We start from the raw sequence: 23,684 nt of genomic DNA on the forward strand, positions 1-23,684 counted from the left end.
CTCACCGCAACTAAAAGAAAGCCTGTGCACAGCAAAAAAGACCCAACAGCCAATAAAATAAATAAATAATAATTTTAAAAAAAGATATATGCACCTAATATATGAGCATCCAAATACATAAAACAAATGCTAACAGACATAAAGGGAGAAATCAATAGGAATAATAATATAATATTAGGAGATTTTAACGCCCCATTCACATCAATGGACAGATCTTTCAAACAGAATCAATACAGCAACAGAGGTCCTAAATGATACAATAGAACAGTTAGACTTAATTGATATTTTCAGGTCACTACATCCAAAAAAAACAAAACATACATTCTTTTCAAGTGCACATGGAACATTCTCTAGAATTGACCACATCCTAGGGCAGAAAACTCACCTCAACAAATTTAAGAGTAAAGAAATTACTTCAAGCATCTTCTCTGGCCACAACGGCCTGAAACTAGAAATCAACAACAGGAAAAGAAACGAGAGAAAAAAAAAAAACAAACGATTACCGGGAGACTAAATAACATGCTACTAAAAAACCAATGGGTCAACAAGGAAATCAAAAAAGGAAGTTAAAAAAATACCTTGACACAACAATAAAAACACAACCATACAAAATCTATGGAATGCAGTAACAGAATTTCTTAGAGGGAAGTTCGTAGTGATACAGGCCCTCGTCAAAAAACAAGAAAAATCTGAAGTAAACAACCTAACATATCATCTAAAAGAATCAGAAAAGAAACAACAAACAAAACCTAAAGTCAGCAGAAGGAAGGAAATAAAAAAGATCAGGGAAGAAATAAATGAAGTAAAGATTAAAAAAAAAGTCAAAAAAATAAAAAAACCAAAAAACCAAGAATTGGTTATTTGAAAGTGTAAACAAAATTGACAAACCTCTAGCCAGGCTCACCAAAAAGAAGAGAACCCAAATAAACAAAATAAGAAATGAAAATGCAGAAATCTCAATTGATACCACAGAAATACAAAAAACCATAAGAGAATAGTATGAACAATTATTTGCCAACAAATTTGACAACTTAGAAGAAATGGACAACTTTCTAGAAACATAGAGACCACCAAAACTGAATCAAGAAGAAATAGGTAATGTGAACAGACCGATCAGTGAAATAGAATCTGTAATAAAAAAAACTTCCTACAAACAAAATTCCAGGACCAGATGGCTTCACAGGTTACTTCTACCAAACATACCAATTCTCCTCAAATTCCTCCAAAAGACTGAAGAGGAAGGAACACTCCCAAAGACATTCTATGAAGCCACCATCACTCTGATACCAAAACCAGAAAAAGAAACTACAAAAAAAGAAAATTACAGGCCATATTGTTGATAAACATAGATGCAAAAATTCTCAACAAAATATTAATAAACTGAATCCAACAAGACATAAAAACAATCATACACCACGACCAAGTGGGATTCATCCCAGGTTCACAAGGATGGTTCAACATGTGGTAAATAAATCAATATAATATAGCACATTAACAAAAGAAAAGTGAAAAACCACATGATCATCGCAATAGATGCAGAAAAAGCATTTGACAAAATTCAACATACATTCATGATAAAAACTCTTACCAAAGTGGGAACAGAGGGATATCTCAACATAATAGAAGCCATTTATGACAAATCCAAGGCCAATATAATAGTCAACAATGAAAAACTGAAAGGGTTCCCACTAAAATCTGGAACAAGACAAGGATGCCCACTCTCACCACTTCTCTTCAACATAATATTTGAAGTCCTAGCCATAGCAATCAGACAAGAAAAAGAAATAAATGGTATCCAAATTGGAAGCTAAGAGGTAAAACTGCCACTATATGCATGACATGATACCATGTATAGAAAACCCTAAGGACTCCACACAAAAACTACTAGGTCTAATAAATAAATTCAGCAAAGTAATAGGACACAAGATTAACAGTCAGAAGTTGGTTGTACTCCTTTACACTAATAATGAAATACCAGAAAAGGAATGTAAAAAAACAATCCTTTTACAATTGCACCAAAACCAAACAAACAAAAAACAACAAAAAAACAAAAAAACCTAGGAATACATCTGACAAGGAGGTGAAAGGCTTATACACTGAGAACTAGAAAATATAAATAAAGGAAATAAAAGAGGATTCAAAGAAATGCAAACATATCCCAAGCTCTTGAACTGGAAGAATTAACACTGTTAAAATGGCAATATTACCCAAAGCAATCTACAGATTTAATCCAATTGATCCCTATCAAATTACCAATGACATTTTCCATAGAACTAGAACAAATAATCCGTAAATGTATATGGAACCATAAAAGACCTCAAATTGCTACAGCAATGCTGGGGCCGGGGGAGGGGAAAGCAGCAGACACAACTCTCAGACTTCAGACAATACTACAAAGCTACAGTTATCAAAGCAGTGTGACAGTGGTATAAAAACAAGCATACAGAACAATAAAACAGAACTGAGGGGCTTCCTAGGTGGTGCATGGTTAAGAATCTAGATGCTAATGCAGGGGACATGGGTTTGATCCCTGCTCCAGGAAGATCCTACATGTTGCAGAACAACTAAGCCTGTGCACCACAACTATTGAGCCTACACTTTAGAGCCCGAGAGCCATAATTATTGAGCCCATGTGCCGCAACTAATGAAGCCCATGAGCCTAGAGCCTATGCTCTGCAACAAGAGAAGCCACGGCAATGAGCCGCCTGTGCACCACAACGAAGAGTAGCCCCCACTCGCCACAACTAGACAAAGCCCGTGTGCAGCAACGAAGACCCAATACAGCCAATAAATAAATAAATAAATAAATAAATAAATTTATTGAAAAAAATAAAAAACAAAAAACAGAATTGAGACCCCAAAAATAAACTCACACACCTATGGTCAATTATTCTTTGACAAAGGAGGCAAGAATATAACATGGGTGGTGCTGGGACAGTTGGACAGCTGCATGTAAATCAATGAAGTTGGAACACACCCTTACACCATGCACAAAAATAAACTCAAAATGGCTTAAAGACTTAAACATAAGACATGATACCATAAAACTCCTAGAAGAGAACATAAGCAAAACATTCTCTGACATAAATCGTACCAATGTTCTCTGAGGTCAGTCTCCCAAGGCAACAGAAATAAAAACAAAAATAAGCAAATGGGACCTAATCAAACTGACAAGCTTTTGCACAGCAAAGGAAACCATAAAAAAAAACAAAAAACAAAACAAAAACTAAAAACGAAAAGACAAGCTACATAATGGAAGAAAATATTTGCAAATGATGTGACAGACAAGGCCTAATTGATAAAATATACAAACAACTCATATAACTCAACAACAAAAAAATAATCCAATCGAAAAATGGACAAAAAAAGTTAACAGACATTTTTGCAAAGAATACATGCAGATGGCCAACAGGCACATGAAAACATGCTCAACACCACTAATTATTAGAGAAATGAAATAAAAACTACAGTGAGGTACCAATTCACACTGGTCAGAATGGCCATCGTTAAAAAGTCTACAAATAAATGCTGGAGAGGATGTGGAGAAAATGGAACCCTTCTACACTGTTGGTAGGAATGTAAATTGGTATAACCACTATGGAGAACAGTATCAAGGTTCCTCAGAAAACTAAAAATAGAATTACCATATGATCCAGCAATCCTACTTCTGGGAATATATCTGGACAAAACTATAATTCAGAAAGACACACTGAACCCCTATATTCATAACAGCACTGTTCACAATAGCCAAAACATGGAAACAACCTAAATATCCATCGACAGATGAATGGATTAAAAAAATGTGGTACGTATATACAATGGAATAGTACTCAGCCATAAAAAAGAACAAAATCATGCCATTTGGAGCAACATGGATGCAACTAGAGATTATCATACTACGTGAACTAAGTCAGAAAGAGAAAGAAAAATATATGATATCACTTATATGTGGAATCTAAAATATGGGAAAAAATGAACAGAAATCTACAAAACAGAAACAGACTCACAGACATAGAGAATGTACTTGTGGTTGCCAAGGGGGTAGGGAGAGGGATGGGCTGGGAGTTTGGGGTTAGTAGATGCAAACTATTTCATTTAGAATGGATAAACAACAAGGTCCTAATATATAGCACAGCAAATGTATTGAATATCCTGTGATAAACCATAATGAAAAAGAATATAGAAAAAGAATGTATATAGGTGTATAACTGAGTCACTTTGCTGTACAATAGAGACTGGCACAACATTGTAAATCAACTATATGTCAATAAAATTTTTTTAAAAATTTCCAAACCTATCAAAAAATAAACTGCTTTGAGCTCTCTAAAAATAATTTAAAAAAATGTTCCACAGGCTAATAATGGTAACATATAGAAAATAAGTCTTAGAATATTATCAAAATTACCTTAACAGTCTATGAGTATAATTGCATTTAAAAAGATAAAATGTCTTCTACAAGGGTGTCCACTCTTGCCACTATTATCCAACACAGTACTGGAAGTCCTAGCCAGGGCAATCAGAGAAGAAAAATAAATAAAAGGAATCCAAATTGTAAAGGAAGTAGTAAAACTGTCACTGTTTGCAGATGACATGACACTATACATAGAAAACCCCAAAACATGCCACCAGAAAACTACTAGAGTGAATCAATGAATTTGGTAAAGTTGCAGGATACGAGATTAATATACAGAAATCTCTTGCATTCCTATACACTAACAGTGAAAGATCAAAAAGAGAAATTAAGGAAACAAATTTACCACTGCAACAAAGAGAATACAATACCTAGGAATAAATCCACCTAAGGAGGCAAAACATCTCTACTCAGAAAAGCATGTGATACTGATGGAAGAAATCAAAGACAACACAAACAGATGGAAAGATATACCATGTTCCTGGATTAGAAGAATAAATACTGTGAAAATGACTATACTACCCAAAGCAATCTACAGGTTCAGTGCAATCCCTATCAAATTACCAATGACATTTTTCACAGTTAGAACAAAAAATTCCAAAAACTGCATGAAAACACAAAAGACCCCGATAGCCAAAGCAATCTTGAGAAAGAAAAACGGAGCTGAAAAAATCAGTCTCCCTGGCTTCAGACCATACTACAAAGCTACAATAATCAAGATACTATGGTACTGGCACAAAAAACAGAAATATAGATCAATGGAACAGGATAGAAAGCCAAGAGATAAACCCATACGACTATGGTCACCTAATCTATGACAAAGAAGGCAAGAATACACAATGGAGAAAAGAAAGTCTCTTCAATAAGTGGTGTTGGAAAAACTGGACCAGCTACATGTAAAAGAATGAAATCAGAACACTCTAATATAATACACAAAAATAAACTCAAAATGGATTAAAGACCTAAATGTAAGGACACTATAAAACTCTTAGAGGAAAACACAGAAGGAACACTCTTTGACATAAATCACAGCAAGATCTTTTTGACCCACTTCCTAAAGTAATGAAAATAAAAGCAAAAATAATCAAATGGGACCTAATTAAACTTAGAAGCTTTTGCACAGCACAGGAAACCATAAACAAGACATAAAAAACAACCCTCAGAATGGGAGAAAATATTTTGAAACAAAGCAAAAGACAAAGAATTAATCTCTAAAATATACAAATAGCACATTCAGCTCAATAAAAAAGAACAAAAAAACAATCAAAAAATGTGCAGAAGATCTAAACACACATTTCTCCAAAGAAGTCATACGGCCACAAGGCACATGAAAAGATGCTCAACGTCCCTAATTATTAGAGAAATGCAGACCAAAACTTAGAGGTATCGCCTCACACTGGTCAAAATGACCGTCATCAAAAAAATCTACAAACAATAAATGCTGGAGAGGGTGTGGAGAAAAAGGAACCCTCCTGCACTGTTGGTGGGAATGTAAATTGATACAGTCACTAGGGAGAACACTATGGTGGTTCCTTACAAAATTAAAAATGGAACTACTGGAGAGAAAAAGATGGCGGCGAAGCAGAGGGACATGGAATGCATCCCTCTCCACAGATGCATTGGGAATGCACCGAAGGATGCAATAATTCCCACAGAGAACCAGCTGAAAACCAGCAGACGACCTTGGACACCAGAAAGGACAGCAAGGATCCCGACATAACCGGTAGGGAGGCATCTACGATGGCTCAAAGAGGGTGAAGCAGCGGAGCTGTGGCAGACGGGAGGGAGTGAGAAACACATGGAGGGTCTGCACCGCAGCTCAGTGTTCCCGGACCGAGACGTCAATTCACAGATGAACAGAGGGTCCGGGAGTGGGAGCGTGGGAACCAGAGAGCCGGTTCAGGGTGAGAAAAATCGTTGCCAGTAAGGTGACTGACCGAGAGGACAGGAGGGAAGAGGTCTGTGGTGAAGAGTGCCTGCCCCTGAGAGCTGCCGGGCCATGATGGCGGCTGGATGCTGCGGGCTAATGGGCGGGGGGGCGGAGGCGCCGCAGGCATAGCCTTTCTCTCTCTATCCGCACCTCTGCAACAGGCAGTGGAGAGACGCCCTGTGGGCCACCTAAGGTGCTCAGGGATAACAAGCACCCTCAGGCACTCGGGCGGGGCTAGATTAAAACCCCTTGGAACTCCCGGCAGCAGGGAGGCTGCAGAGAAAAAAAAAAAAAAAAAAAAAACCCAAGAGAGGCCCAAATCTGAGACTTTCTGTTTACACCTGAACCACCAGGGTCCCTCTGCAACAGGCACCTCCAAGCGTGACTGAAACAACAGTGCGCCACTGCTCATTCACTCCCAGGGAAAGGAGCCACTATTGTACCCTCTCCCTCCCTACACACCGACGCTTACAGACGAACAATAAAGGAAGCGCTGCTGGTCACAGAATAATGCAAAAAAACCCAAGGCGAGGAGAAGGACACTTACAGCTGAGACGCTAAGGAAACAAATATTAGTATCAATCCTATTGAACTGGTCCATTCTGGGATCAGTGCTGGATTTTTTTTTTCCCTTTATTAATTACGATCTTAGTCCTAAGGGATCTACAAGTTTTATAACATAATTTTTTTAATGCTATTTTTTATTCTATTTTTATTTTTTTGCCTTTTTATATACTTCTATTTCTAGCTAAGTTTTTGGTGGTACAGACAACATATCTCTCATACTTTCCTTTCATCCCTATCTTTTATACATTTCTATTCCTTTCTTTTTATTTGCATATTTCCAATCACACTACACTCTTCTGTTCCCCTTTCTTCCATCCATTTTTAGTTTATTTTATCTTAACATACTTATAAGCAACACTATCGATCTGCTCAGACTCCTTGCTCTATTATCCAGATGATGCACTGACTTGGTATTTAATATTAGGTTTTTGTCTTTATCTTTGTTCTTAGTACAACTGCCTAATTTCATTCTGAGAATCTCCATTCAGTTTGGTGGTACTCTAGCTCTTTAAATGACACATTAGACCATCTCGACTTAATTGATATTTATAGGACATTCCATTCAAAAACGACAGAATACACTTTCTTCTCAAGTGCACACGGAACATTTTCCAGGATAGATCACATCTTGGGTCACAAATCAAACCTCGGCAAATTCAAGAAAACTGAAATCATATCAAGCATCTTCTCAGACCACAATGCCATGAGACTAGATATCAATTACAGGAAAAAAACGGCAAAAAATACAAACACATGGAGGCTAAACAATTCACTCTTAAACATCCAAGAAATCACTAAAGAAATCAAAGAGGAAATCAAAAAATATCTAGAAACAAACAACAATGAAAACACAACAACCCAAAACCTATGGGATGCAGCAAAAGCAGTACTAAGAGGGAAGTTTACAGCAATACACTCCTACCTTAAGAAACAAGAAAATGATCGAATAAACAACCTAACCTTACACCTAAAACAACTAGAGAAAGAAGAACAAAGAAACCCCAAAGTGAGCAGAAGGAAAGAAATCATAAAGATCAGAGCAGAAATAAATGAAAAAGAAAGGAAGGAAGCAATAGCAAAAATAAATAAAACTAAAAGCTGGTTCTTTGAGAAGATTAACAAAATTGATAAACCATTAGCCAGACTCATCAAGAAAAAAAGGGAGAAGATGCAAATCAACAGAATTAGAAATGAAAAAGGAGAAGTAACAATGGACACCTCAGAAATACAAAACATCATGAGAGACTACTACAAGCAACTATATGCCAATCAATTGGATAACCTGGAAGAAATGGATACATTCTTAGAAAAATACAATCTTCCAAGACTGAACCAGGAAGAAATAGAAACCATGAACAGACCAATCACAAGTACGGAAACTGAGGCAGTGATTAAAAATCTCCCAACTCACAGAAGCCCAGGACCAGATGGGTTCATGGGCGAATTCTATCAAACATTTCGAGAAGAGCTAACACCTATCCTTCTCAAACTCTTCCAAAATATTGCAGAAGGCGGAACACTCCCAAACTCATTCTACGAGGCCACCATCACCCTGATACCAAAACCAGGCAAAGATGTCACAAAAAAAGAAAATTACAGACCAGTATCACTGATGAATATAGATGCAAAAATCCTCAACAAAATACTAGCTAACAGACTCCAACAGCACATTAAAAAAATCATACACCATGATCAAGTGGGGTTTATCCCTGGGATGCAAGGATTCTTCAATATATGCAAATCAATCAACGTGATACATCATATCAACAAATTGAAGGATAAAAACCATATGATCATTTCAATAGATGCAGAAAAAGCTTTTGACAAAGTTCAACATCCATTTATGATAAAAGCTCTCCAGAAAATGGGCACAGAAGGAAATTACCTCAACACAATAAAAGCATTTATAAGAAACCAAAAGCCAACATCATTCTAAATGGGGAAAAACTGAAAGAGTTCCCTCTGTTTTGGAAGTGTTAGCCACAGCAATCAGAGAAGAAAAAGAAATAAAAGGAATCCAAATTGGAAAAGAAGAAGTCAAATTGTCACTCTTTGCAGATGATATGATATTATATATAGAAAACCCTAAAGACTCTACCAGAAAACTGCTAGCACTCATTGATGAGTTTAGTAAAGTAGCAGGATACAAAATGAATGCACAGAAATCTCTTGCATTCCTATACACTAACAACAGAAGAGCAGAAAGAGACATTAAGGAAACTCTCCCATTCACCACTGCAACCAAAAGAATCAAATACCTAGGAATAAACCTGCCTAAGGAGGCAAAAGATCTGTATGCAGAAATCTTGAAGACAACACAAACAGATGGAGGAAATCAAAGACGACACAAACAGATGGAGGGACATACCATGTTCCTGGATTGGAAGAATCAACATCGTGAAAATGACTGTACTACCCAAAGCAATTTACAGATTCAATGCAATCCCAATCAAATTACCAACGGCATTTTTCACAGAACTAGAGCAAGAAATCTTACGATTTGTATGGAAACGCAAAAGACCCCGAATAGCCAAAGCAATCTCGAGAAGGAAAAATGGAGTTGGTGGAATCAGGCTTCCTGACTTCAAACTATACTACAAGGCCATAGTGATCAAGACAGTATGGTACTGGCACAAAAAGAGAAAGGAAGATCAATGGAACAGAATAGAGAACTCAGAAGTAAGCCCAAACACATATGGGCACCTTATCTTTGACAAAGGAGGCATGAGTATACAATGGAAAAAAGACAGCCTCTTCAATAAGTGGTGCTGGGAAAATTGGACAGCAACATGTAAAAGAATGAAATTAGAACACTTCCTAACACCATACACAAAAATAAACTCCAAATGGATTAAAGACCTACATGGAAGGCCAGACACTATAAAACTCCTTGAGGAAAACACTGGCAGAACACTCTATGACATTCATCAAAGCAAGATCCTTTTTGACCCACCTCCTAGAATCATGGAAATAAAATCAAGAATAAACAAATGGGACCTCATGAAACTTAAAAGCTTTTGCACAGCGAAAGAAACCATAAACAAGATTAGAAGGCAACCCTCAGAATGGGAAAAAATAGTGGCCTATGAAACAATGGAGAAAGGATTAACCTCCAAAATATACAAGCAGCTCATGAAGCTTAATATCAAACAAGCAAATAACCCAATCCACAAATGGGTAGAAGACCTAAAAAGAGATTTCTCCAAAGAAGACATACAGATGGCCAACAAACACTTGAAAAGAGGCTCAACATCACTAATCGTAAGAGAAATACAAGTCAAAGCCACAATGAGGTATCACCTCACACCAATCAGAATGGCCATCATCACAAAATCTGGAAACAACAAATGGTGGAGAGGGTGTGGAGAAAAGGGAACTCTCCTGCACTGTTGGTGGGACTGTAAGTTGGTACAGCCACTATGGAAAACAATTTGGAGGTTCCTTCAGAAACTACAAATATAACTACCATATGATCCAGTAATCCCACTGCTGGGCATATACCCAAAGAAAACCATAATCCCAAAAGAAACATGTACCATAATGTTTATTGCAGTACTATTTACAATAGCCAGGACATGGAAGCAACCTAAATGCCCATCAACAGATGAACGGATAAAGAAGATGTGGCATCTATATACGATGGAATATTACTCAGCTATAAAAAAAGGATGAGATGGAGCTATATACAATGAGGTGGATAGACCTAGAGTCTGTCATACAGAGAGAAGTAAGTCAGAAAGAGAAAGACAAATATTGTATGCTAACTCACATATACGGAATCTAAAAATGGTACTGATGAACTCAGTGACAAGAACAAGGACGCAGATGCAGGGAATGGACTGGAGAACTCGAGGTTTGGGGGGTCGGGGGGGTGAAGGGGAAGCTGAGCCGAAGCGAGAGAGTAGCACAGACATATATATACTACCAACTGTAAAATAGATAGCCAGTGGGAAGTTGTTGTATAACAAAGGGAGTTCAACTCGAGGATGGAAGATGCCTTAGAGGACGGGGAGGGTGGGGGGGACTCGACGGAGGGTGGGGGGGGAGTCGAGGGAGGGAGGGAATACGGGGATATGTGCATAAAAACAGATGATTGAACTTAGTGTACCCCCCAAAATAAAATAAAATTAAATTTAAAAAAATAAATAAATGGAAGTATAATAAGTGGAAAAAAAAAAACAACAGATGACTGAACTTCGTGTACCCCACCCCCCAAAAAAATAAATAAAATTGAAAAAATAAAATAAAAAATGGAACTACTATATGACCCAGCAATCCCACTACTAAGCACATACCCTGAGAAAATCATAATTAAAAAAGACACATGCACCGCAACATTCACTGCAGATCTATTTACAATAGCAGACATGGAAGAAACCTAAATGTCCATTGACAGATGAATGGATAAAGAAGATGTGGTACATTTATACAATGCAATATTAGCCATAAAAAAGAACAAAACTGGATCATTTGCAGAAGACAAGGATGGACCTAGAGACTGTCATACAGTAAAATAAGCCAGAAAGAGGAAAACAAATACCATATGTTAAGGCATGTATGTGGAATCTAGAAAAATGGTACAGATGAATCTATTTGCAAAGCAGAAATAGAAACACAGATGTACAGAACAAATGTGTGGTCACCGGTTGGGAACAGGGGGGTGGGATGAACTGGGGGATTGGGACCAATACATACACACCACCGGGTATGAAACAGGTAACTTGTGAGGAACTGCTGTGTAGCACGGGGAACTCTACTCGGTACTCTGTGGTGAGCTGACTGGGAGGGAAATCCAAAAGGGAGAGGATATGTGTATACATATGGCTGGGTCACGTCACTGTGCAGCAGGAGCTAGCACAACACTGTAAAGCAACTATATCCCAACCGAAGAAAAAAAAGATAAAATGTCTTCTAATAGCTATGATAGTTTTAACAATTCAAATAATGGAATATAACAACTTTTAAAAGAAGGATTTCTTTTTTTGTGTGAAAATCTGGCAATTCAAGTTTTAGAATGTCAGGTCATTCGATATAAAAGATTCCAGTCATTTATCATTCCTATTCTTGGTTGTTTTAAGGATTACATATTCAGGACTTAATAATGTGGGACTCCTTTCCAGTCAAAGCCTTTTCTAAGAGCACAGAAATAGAGATAGATTTTTAGATCAAATATTCTAGTATCCAACAAATCTATTCAACTCTGATAAAACATTCTACTGCGATAGAGAATTCAAAATAAAGAAGCTTATTTAGTGGTTACATATTAAGAGAAACAAGGAATCTCTTTTGATTACAAACCAGAAAAAGATTATAATTAGCTTCTTGAGATACTGTATTCTCTTAGAATTTAGATGTACCATGTTGTCAACCTTGGTTTAAGATGGCATTACAACTAAGTAAGACAGGGTTTTCACACATTCTGATGTCTCAAGTTTCATCATGGCCACAAGTAAACAGTATTCAGCGTATCATCTTAAATTTCCATGCTATTACAACTCTTGTGAAAAAGCAACCAATGCCATCTTAATTCCTGGCTTTCTAGTATTAATATTAGGACAAGAATATCTTCTATCAAAGCTGAAAACAGAGTAACTTACCCTGTCATGAAGAGTCCAGCCAACATATTTTAGGTAACTGTCATTTAGAAAGGCATCACTATACATTTTCATCCATACTCCAATTTCCTCAATACAAATGGCTCTAATCTCAGCAATAGCATCACTAAGGAGGAAAAAAAGAGACAAACCTCTGATTAATATCCAAAGCTTGAAAGTACTTCATATTCATTTGCAATAAGCAATATCAATATTATCCAAATACTGTATTTATATCTGCACTTTCAAAGGTCTCCGACTTGAATATCTTCTATTTTTTACATGGCTTCTATAAAATAAAAACTACCAATACCAAACTGGAAAAAAAATGCTTCTGGAAATCATCTTATTTTCTCAACTGCTCTATTTTCAGTGGACTAGGAAATGGCATTTGGAGCTTCCTGAAATCGTCACCATTATTATGGGATCAATAAACATGTTAAAACTTCTGAGGTACCAGAGTATCAACATACAAATACAGAATAACTGTGACTCTATCTAAGCTACTACATATCTAAAGAATTAAAAGAAAATAATTTTCATGAAAAACAAATTAGTATTTATGAGGCAAAAATGTAGAAGACTTTATTATTTGAAAATGTACAGTAGCTTACAAAACCCAAGACCTTGAACTAAGTGCACAGGGAAGAAGAATAATTCATTTAGTCACAACACAACAATCTTGGTGTCTACACTATGAAGTGGTACCATAACCAACCCCAAAACAGCTTTTCACCTCACCATAAGCACCTACCATAACTCTCCTGGGATTATTTCTACACAAAAATCTGTGAACCATGAACAAATACAATGTTAATATTTTTACCTTATTTTTCAACAGGTTAATAACTCTGGCTAAAAAAAACCCCACCAAATTATACAATTAAGATAAATCCTAACTTTTTTTGGTAGATCAATCTTAAAGGTTTATGAGTTACCATAGATAATTAAATTAAAACTTTAGGTAATTAATTTTAACTCCAATTTATACAAGGCAATCATCTGTCAAGGAGCTTTTCTTTGTTTCATTTTGTTATAAAATGAGTGCTAGTATTCTAATATTTAATTCTTTGTTCTAATAAATCTTAGTTCCTTCTAAGTCCCTATCATTGTTTACAGAATAAAAATGTGAGAAACTTTCTCTTTCAAAACCATACTATCAATTACAGTCTTTATTTTTCATACATTTTTGTTGTTGTTGTTGTTAATACCTTCTTCTCATGGAGAGGTTCTATAGTACAGAGGCTAATGATACAGACTTTGGAGCAAGATATCCTGAGTTCAAATCCTGACTCTGTTATTTACTAGATGCAAGTTACTTCCCTCTTTCTTAGATTTCCTCATCTGTAAAACAGGGATAATAACTGAACCTAGACCTCACAATTACTTTGAGAATGAACTCACTTAATGAAAGTAAAATACTGACAACTGTGCCTGGTACCTACTAAAACCTTCTATACATGTTCATATTATAACCTTTCAATTGTTACCAATCTAGACATTCACAGATGATACAATATAAAAAGTAGCTTAACAACTGTGAAAGAATGTTCCATGACCTTTAAAATGCTCAATGTGAATGGTTCAGGGGTATTTCTTTTTTCTAAATATGAAACATTTCAGACATTACAAAGTTATTATGCTTTAACTTCATATGTATTGTTTTACATATTTTGAAACTTTACATACATTCTATCTTGTAGGTATCCTCTCCAGCTTGATTTTTTTCACAAACCACGTTTTGAAATTTATACATACTGATTCATATAGTTCCAATTCCAATCTATTAACTTTAACTGATATTCAGTGTTCCTTTCAATAAGTAAATTACAAATTATTTACACATTCTCTCAGTGGCAGACATTTAGGTTGTTTCCAAGTTTGTGCTAACAATGAATGCCATAAACATTCTCATACATGTCTCCTTGAGCACATGTGTAAGAGTTTCCCTAGGGCAGTGTTTTTGAAACAATGCATCACTACCTATCAGCACATTAGGAAATAAATTTAGTGAGTGGCAACAGAAACATAAAGGTACTGGAACAGAAAATACTAAAATGTTTCACATGGGGTAAGGCAAGTAAGTATTTTTTCTTGCAACATCTGTGTACCTGATGTAGGGTCAATGAAGACTGTGAGACACTGCTGTTATATTTACAAGTGAAATTTACTGGGTGAGAAGGAATACACATCATCTTAATTAGATACTAACAAATTTCTTCATATAGTGCTTTACATCTCTGCCTGACACTCCCTATTGTTCTACTATTTTATATAAATTTCTGCCTCTAAGAACTGTAAGTTCATATACTTTGTCTTCTACTGGACTGTCCAAATTCAAAAAATAAATTATAACAGCAAAAATAAAATAGCACCCCTGAAAAAAACAAAACATAACCACAAAACACTCCAAATCATATCATTTTAGCTCTCCCAGTCCAACTCAAAAGTCGTCTTGCAGAAATCTATTACACTTATTCTCTGAATTACTCTAGTAAAGACTAATCCTAACAAACAAACAACAACAACAACAAAAATTAAAAAAGAAAACAAAACCAAACCAGGCTGAATTTTTTATTACACAATCTCAGGGAAGCAGGGTAAGCACAAAATGAATAGGTATGGTATTCTGACTAAAACCACAGTGACTACTAAGTATGGTAACTCATACTACATAGCTCAATCATTCTTCCATTCATTATCACTGGTATTACCATTACCATTGGTATTGAGATTATGGGTGGCTAATTCCCAAGGCTATAAAATATAAAGGCTTATTACCTTTATTTCAGTAGGAAAATACTGTTCAAAATCTTTACAACCATCTCTGTGTCTACGCCTAATCTCTAATGCCTTTTTGTCTCACTTACTACACTCCCAAAAGCTCATGTTCGTGGAACATAGCTCTTCTCTGTATGCACTGCCAACATTTTGATATAGCTTGTCTTCTTGGAATCCCAGTCCTTGCCTACTTCAGGTGCTCGTTTGAACCCTCCCACTTTAACTTAAAAATTTTAAAATATTCTTTCTAGACTTACAATTTGACTAAGTGTGATAAAACAGACCATTTTACTACTATTAAAAGTCCCTAGGTGATTTTTCTCCTATTGGGTTCTGGAGCTCTAATCTGCTTTGCTTCCTGATAACAACCTATTAGATTAATCATTCTCTACATGTAATTACATTATGTAATCACAGACTATACTTCTGGCTTTGTTCTCTCTCTTGGATCAATTTCTCTCAGGAAAGCCAACTGCCATGTCTTGAGGACACTCTAGCTGCCTTAAGATAACCTGATGTAGTGAGTAACTAGGTCTTCTCCCACCACCCATGTGAGTAAGCCATACTAGAGCAGATGATCCAACCACAGTCAAGCCTTCAGATGATTGCAGCCTCAACCAAAATCTTGACTGCAATCTGATGAAAGAACTTAAGCCAAAACCCCAACTAGGCCAGTCCCAAATTCTTGACCCACAGAAACAAGGAGATAATGTATGTTGTACCAACTTTTGAGGTAATTTGTAACATGACAAAAGATAACCAACATTATTAATTTTATTATTAAAGGCCTTTACCAATTGAGCCATAACCAATCTTCTAGTCTGGTCCATGAGTTCTTCAGTCCAAAAAGCTCAACTGCACAGACTACGTATCTGCGGTCATTCCTATGCTTACAGTGCCCTCATTCCACTCTGATTACCTACAAAGATTATTCTTTCAAGCTCTAGTAAAGTTTCAGTTCTTCCATGACTCATAGCATATCCTCTTATTATCAGAAACAGCTTTCTTGTCTTCTAGGAACTAACATTCTATTTAAGTAGATGAAGTACAACATGAAAATGAAGTATATTTCTAAATATTCCCTGGTTTGATTACAATATATCTTTTGATATTTTTCTCATATATAAGAGTCCTTCAGTCCTTGATTTTCATATATATATATTTTAACACCTTAATCTCTATTTCCAAAGACCTCACTCCATTTAGAAAGATACTATTTAGTTGCAGGTGTCTGGAAGTTTCCAAAGCAAAGATTAAGTAGGGGCTAAAAAAGTGAGTAGGACAAGAGGAAATGTATAAAGATGATCATACAATGAACTAACTTTCACAGGTCTAGTACTGGGGCCTTGAAGTGAACAACTAAAAATGAAGTCAGAATACACTTTACTTCCAAACTCAAAAAAAGAAAAAAACCAGAAAAGAATAATTTGGGGGTAATTAATCCCTCGCTATAGCTCTTTTTTACAGCATAAAAGAATAATTATGTCCATTTATAAGAAAAACTTACCTAACTTACTGATCTTCATAGTTACTGTGCCTTTAATTTAATACCTGGACTTAAGTTTTTGTTTTGAATTACTTTCTTGGCAGATGAAACTGAAATTGTTTTCTGCTAGTGAATTTTAATTGTTTTGTTTAATACCCTTACAGATGCTTTCCCAGTAAGGAAGAAGACCAAATTAAAATGACTGATAAACATTTCAGAGACTAATTCTTGGATAATATACATGTTTTGATACAGTTATCTCTTTTATACAAGAAATCTCAGGAGAGCTCTAGAGTAAGAAATAATTACGAATGCTGAGAAGGGTCGCTATCTAAATTTTACAACACAATAAATTCAGGTCTCAATCAATTTTGTCACTAAATGCTTAGCTAAAAAAAATTTACATTTTCCAAAACAGAAAAACTCTGAGAGATTGGGGGTGGGGGTGGGGGTGGAGGTGGAGGGGGGAAGCCTAAGGAAGAAAGGAACAGCTGAAGGAATTACTGAAAAGTTGTTCTGTATCCCTTATTAGACTGTGGACAAAAATTGAGAATAGAGATAATAACTTGCATAAAGATGATTAAAATAAACATTACCCTAGAGAGAGTTAAATGTTAGTAAAGGGCAGTACAGGGAACACAGAACATGTAAAATGATAGAGGGAAACAGAAGTGGTCAAGGAAGACTTCTGAGAGGCAGGAATGTTTTTGTAGACCCTAAGAGCTGAAACTCATCTTGTTTGCTTACTAAATCCAAATCTTCCATTGAATTATGTCAGGATGACCAGCATTATTTAAAATGCATCAGAAACATAATAAGTTTAGGGCTTCCTAGGTGGCGCAGTGGTTCAGAATCCACCTGCCAATGCAGGGGACACAGGTTCGATCCCTGCTCTAGGAAGATCCCACATGTTGTAGAGCAACTAAGCCTGTGTACCACAACTATTGAGCCTGCGCTTTAGAGCCCATGAGCCACAACTATTGATCCCATGTGCCACAACTACTGAAGCCCACACACCTAGAGCCTGTGCTCCGCAACAAGAGAAGCCACGGCAATGAGGAGCTCGCACACCACAATGAAGAGTAGTCCCAGCTTGCCACAACTAGAGAAAGCCCATGTGCAGCAACGAAGACCCAACACAGCAAATAAATAAATAAATAAATAAATAAAATTTATAAAAAAAGGAACATAAGTTTATAAAATTAAAAATACTTTTCATCTCTTTTGTTGCATTATCCTTTATAAAAAATATTGACAAAATATATAAAAAGGCATTATATCACTAAGAGTCTCCCACAGAGCAGGTGACATACCTACCTGCTATCCTGCATTACTCCTTAATATTTTAGTATTATCACAAGTTTAGGCATAAGTAACATTAAAAACTGAATGTCAAGGATACATTAACTTTCAAAGAAAAATATCTTCATGTATAATTTACATTCTAAGTATGAACCTGACCCACATGTTAGGTCAAGGATGAAATGTTACAAAGTAAGAAGGTTAAAAGAATAGAATGACAGTTTACTTAGAATAAATCATATCATGGTATTGTATAAGAGTAGCTCTGGAAACATGATTCTGAAATATTTCACTATTGTATAAAAATATGAAAGACTCGGGAATATAAAATATATCCATTTTTCATCTTTGTTGAAGATGAAAATTATTGAAGAAATTTTTTCTTAATAAGAATAACTTTTAAGTTCCTTTAGTATCACTAAAATAACAGATAGGCTTTCGTTTTTGATTGCTTTTAAGACTTTCTCATAGTCTTTGATGTTCTGCACTTTGACCATGGTATGTTCAGAGGTGAAACATCTTTCTTAACCTACTCAACACTCTTTAATTTTTGCAATCTGAACATTCCATTTTTTTAACCAATTTGGTAAAATTTCAGTTCTCTCATTTTACTACTTCTTTCCAATACTTCTCTCTTCTTTTGAAATCCTATGTAAAGGACTTACAAAGTCTCTCAAATGATCCCCTATTTTTCAGAAATGTCACTCTATTATTTTCTATGCCTAGGTAAATTCCTCAGTATTATATTTGAATTCACTAATTGTCTCTTCAACTGTCTAAAGTATATTTTCTTCACTAAATATATAGCCATTAATATATTTTTCATATCTGGTATTTTAAAATTGTGTTTTTAATTCCACTTGTTCATATCATATGCCATTTAACTGTTGAATAAACGGGGTCATTTGGTCTACGCAATTTCCCACATTCTGGACTAAAGTGACACCATAAGGATTCAGTCAGACAAAATGTTCTTCTATTTTGTTTTTCTTATGACCTAGTTAGTTAAATCTAGCAACTTATAGATTAATATTTAATTTTTGTTTGAAGCTGGGGTGGCAGGTGAGACAAAGTATCAACTGACAAAGCATCTCCACATGGCACTTCTATTTCTACTATGTACATGCAGTAACATTTTCCCTTAATCGATGAAGTGGATTAAATGATACTTCTGGAAAAAAATCAATGATTGGTATCCATGACATGCTGATCACTTTGGCAGGCAGGTCATACTCTAACCTATATTTTCAATCCTATTTTGAGGAACCGAAGTTTTAATGTGTCAAAAGTGAGCTTTGACAAAAACAATATTAGTATGCAAGGTCTGATTAAATTAAAAAAATACATAATAGTAGGAAATTAAAGAATTTTTCTTTCTACGAGAAGAATAGGTTGAAATCTTTGGCAAGACTCAAAAAGGGTGAGTCAATAAAGTAAAATAAAGGCTATGTTATGTTGGTGTTGAAGACTGAGGTAAAATCATGAAAAATAATACGGATTCTGCATTCAAGACTTCATGGCTCAGCCAAGATGGACAGGATTTATGCTCTGACTTGAAAAAACTAAAAACCTCCATGAAATATAAAAAATAATAGTTTTAGATGCTAGATATCAGGCACAGCAGGGCTGTGGTATATGCCGGGAACCTAGATAGAGCCTAGGTATTTCCTTGAGTTGAGGAAAAGGAGCTGGGACTCTAAAGGCCAAGGTGGCTACATTTTACAAGGCACAGTACCAGAGATGCACAGAGAGAATGAGCTCTGGAAATCTGCAGAAAGACCTTATCTACCCTTCAGCTGGGTAATAAAGAGCACACAAGTGTGAACAAACCAGCTAATGCTGGGGAAAAGAATGGAAACAGCAGAGAGGGCAATCTCTGGAGCAAACTTAGGGGTTGAGATACTTTGTGTTCCAATGAACCAGAGCAGAAAAACTTTGTAATTCATAGGGTATCAAAAAAAGTACAAAGAATGGTTTTGTCTTAGTGTCTGGGTAAAGTTAACTTCAGAGTAAATTCTGCCCTGGTCCACTTAAACCTTAAAAAAATGTCTTGCAAAGATCAAACATTAAGAGCAGAAAAAATGGTGGTGGAGTAGAAGGACGTGGAATGCATCTCTCTGCACAGATGCATCGGGAATACATCAGTAGATGAAACAATTTTCACATAAAACCGGCTGAACACTAGCAGAAAACCTTGGACACCAGAAAGGAGCATAAAGATCCCAGCATAACTGGGTAGGACAAAAAAAAGGAAGGAGGAAGAGGAGAAGAAAAAAGGGACAGGACCTGCACCCCAGGGGTGGGGGTGGGGGGGGAGCTGAAACAGAGGAGAGATTACCCAAATTCTAGGAAACCCCCCTCATCTGATGGGCAAATCCCTTCTCCAATGGGGAATTTGACTGAGTCAGAAGGGAGGCATTTGGGGCTGTCCAAAGAGGGTGAATCAGCCAATCTATGGTAGACGGAAAGAGTGAGAAACACACAGATGGTCCATACCACAAACCTGCATACCCTGGACTAACATATGTGTTCACAGGAGTGCAAGGGGTCTGGGAACTGGAGGAGAATGGGGACTGGAGAACAGGCCCAGGGTGAGGACTGTTGTTGACTGTGGGGAGATAGACTGAGGGGACTGAAGGGAAGAAACTGGCAACAGGAAATGCCTACCGGGGAAAACTGGGCTGCCATGGTAGCAGGGTGCTACTGCTGAGTCACACACAGCGGGGAGGAGTCACTATTGTGGCCTTTCTCTCAGCCTCCCGACAAACAACAAAGGAAGCCCTGTCTAGACCTGGCTGTAGAGTGCCAGTGAACAAGTAATAGAAAAAGCCCCCTCAAGGGCTGGCCCTAGTGTGCCTATTGCCAAGAGCCAAAAAGTCTGGACAGGGCAGGCCATCCATAGGGACCATTCCTCTTACACCTGAGTCCACTGGCATCCCTGTGCAACTGGCACCACGGCCGGGGCTCCCGCGATCCAAGCAGGGTGCTATCGTGGACTCACAGGCAGGGGGAGGAGCCACTATTGTACCCTCTAGACGTCTCCCCACACACTGGTGCCTGCAGATGAACAATAAAGGAAACTCCACAAGTCTCAGAGTAATACAAAAAGCCCCTTAAGGGCTGACCTCCATGCGCTTTATGCTGGGCACCAGTAAAGAACCACACTAAGGGCAGATTTTCTATAGCTGTGGCTGCCAGCATCCCTGCGCATTCGGTGTCATCCCTGGGACTCCTGTGATCCAAGTAGGGCGCTACTGTTGAGTCACATGCAGGGAGAGGAGCTACTATCAAAGCCTCTCTCTCCCTGCATCTTCAGATGAACAATAAAGTAAACCCTCACTGAGGCAGACCAAGAGAGCTCCAAGGCAGCCTCAGGACCAGACTCTGGTGGTTAAACCACATGCAGAAGCAGGAACAAAACCAAAGGTGAACACCACAGACATGGGGACTAAGGAAGAGGTTCTAAAATCTTTCCATCAGATATTCAAGCGGCAGACTAAATCCTCGTGATCAGCTAGGTAGACCCTATGTCTCTGGAATATCTGAGTAGACAATGAATGTTCCCACAAATGAAAAAGGTCTAGCTCTGGCAGCTGTGGACTTTGGGAACAAGCACAAGCAGGAATTGGGCCAGATGAGAGCCTAAGTGGACCCCATAGGGCCCACAGCAGATCTAGAATTGAACCCAGATGCAGAGGTGAGCTTCTTGGGGAGGCGAAGGCAGCCTGTGGCTGAAGGTATGTACAAGGACACTTACAGCTGATACCTCAAAGAAACAGAGTTGTCATTATTAATTCTATTGTTTTGATTCATGTTATTGATGGTTCTGGCTTCTCTTTTTTAAAAATTACGATTTTAGTCTTATGGGATCTCCATGTTTTATAACATTTTTTTATTCTATTTTTTTTACTTTTATTTTTATCATTATTCTTTTTATATATTCCTATTCCTAGTTGGCTTTTCTCTTGTTCTGAGCTCTTTTCCCCATCTTTATGTCTTTTTCATCTTTAATACATTTATATACTTTTTCCTTTTTCATTTTATATTTTCATTTATACTGTGCTTTCCTGTTGCTCTGTGTTTTATCCCTTTCTGTTTTGTTTTCTTATTATATTTTTAACCACTATTATAGGTCTGCTCTGTTCCCTTGTTTTATTATTCAGTTGACACAGTGCTTTAGTTTTTCTTTTTAGGTTTTATCTTTATCTTAGTTCTAACACTAATTGTTTGATTTCGTTTTGGGGATCTTCAGTCTATCTAGTTGTTCTCTTGCTCTTTGTTATATCTGGTCCTTGTTTTCACAATTTCTTTGCGGTTTTGTTTGTTATTTTTTCTTTTTCTTTTCTCTCCCTTAAAAATTTTTTTTTTACATATTTCCATTTCTATGTTGCTCTTCTGTTGTTCTGTTGTCTTTTCCCTTTCTCTCTCTCTCTTTTTCTCTTTTTTCAATCATTCTTTTTGGCTTGATTTGTTCTTCTGCATCAGTCTTCAGTTGGCATTCTGCTTTTGTTTTATTTTTCTGTTTTAAGTTTTGTTGGTTTTCTTTTTAATTGTCTGATTTCAATCTGGGATTATTTTATCTGGTTGTTCTAGTGCTTTATGTTTTATTGGGTTCTGTTTTTGTTTCTCTTGTGACTGTACGTATTTCCTTGTTTCAGTATTTGTTTCTTTGATTTAACTTTTTACCATTAGCCTGGGGCTTGGTTAGTCTTTATCAATCCCCTTTATTACTGGGACCAGATTCTTGATTCCTCGATCAGAAGTTGGGTCTGAGGCTCTGGGAAGGAAGCAATGAGTCCAGGATGCTGGACCACTAGAGAATCCCCGGCACAGAGAATATCAAAAGGAAAGCTCTCACAGAGCACTTTATCAGAGTCTAAGACCCAGCTTTGCCCGACTGCCTACAACTGCCAGTGCTGGATACCTCACACCAAACTACAGACAAGACAGGAACAAAAAATCACCCATCAGCACATAGATTACCTACAGTCATACTAAGCTCACAGATACCCCAAAACACATCACCTGACACAGCCCTGCTCATCAGAGGGAAAAGACTTACACCCACCCACCAGAATGCAGGCACCAGTCCATCCCATCAAGAAACCTATTCAAGACACTGGACCAACCCCAGCACAAGGGGCACAGGACAGAAGCAAGAAGAACTGCAACTAGGCAGCCGAGGGAAAGAAGATCCCAAATACCGTAAATTAGACAAAATGAGAAAAAGAGAAACACCTTGCAGGCAAAGGAGCAAGATAAAAACCCGTAAGACCAAAGAAATGAAGAAGAAATAGGCAAACTGCCTGAAAAACAATTCAGAGTAATGATAGTAAAGATGATCCAAAATCTCAAAAACAAAATAGAAAAAATACAAGAAACACTTAACAAGGAGCTAGAAGAACTAAAGAGCAAACACACAGTAATGAACAACACAATAAATGAAATAAAAAATACTCTAGATGCAATCAACAGTAGAATAACTGAAGCAGAAGAACGAGTAAGTGAGCTGGAAGATAGAATGGTGGAAATGAGTGCCACAGAGCAGGAAAAAGAAAAAAGGATAAAAAGAATGGAGGACAGTCTCAGAGACCCCAGGGACAAAAAAAGCAC

At 36.9% G+C, this 23,684-nt stretch overlaps 1 protein-coding gene across 4 annotated transcripts in view; it reads right to left on the reverse strand.

Annotated features, from left to right (window-relative positions):
• The window catches only part of STAG1 (STAG1 cohesin complex component), a 401,388-nt gene that overhangs the window by 121,060 nt on the left and 256,644 nt on the right, over positions 1-23,684 (reverse strand). For all 4 annotated transcript variants that reach the window (XM_057738186.1, XM_057738184.1, XM_057738185.1 and 1 more), the window contains one exon: positions 12,506-12,629. In XM_057738186.1, the coding sequence (XP_057594169.1) occupies positions 12,506-12,629 (124 nt within the window). The remainder of the gene's footprint in view (positions 1-12,505; positions 12,630-23,684) is intronic.

This window comes from Hippopotamus amphibius, chromosome 6, assembly GCF_030028045.1.
Source record: "Hippopotamus amphibius kiboko isolate mHipAmp2 chromosome 6, mHipAmp2.hap2, whole genome shotgun sequence".
NCBI lineage: Eukaryota > Metazoa > Chordata > Mammalia > Artiodactyla > Hippopotamidae > Hippopotamus > Hippopotamus amphibius.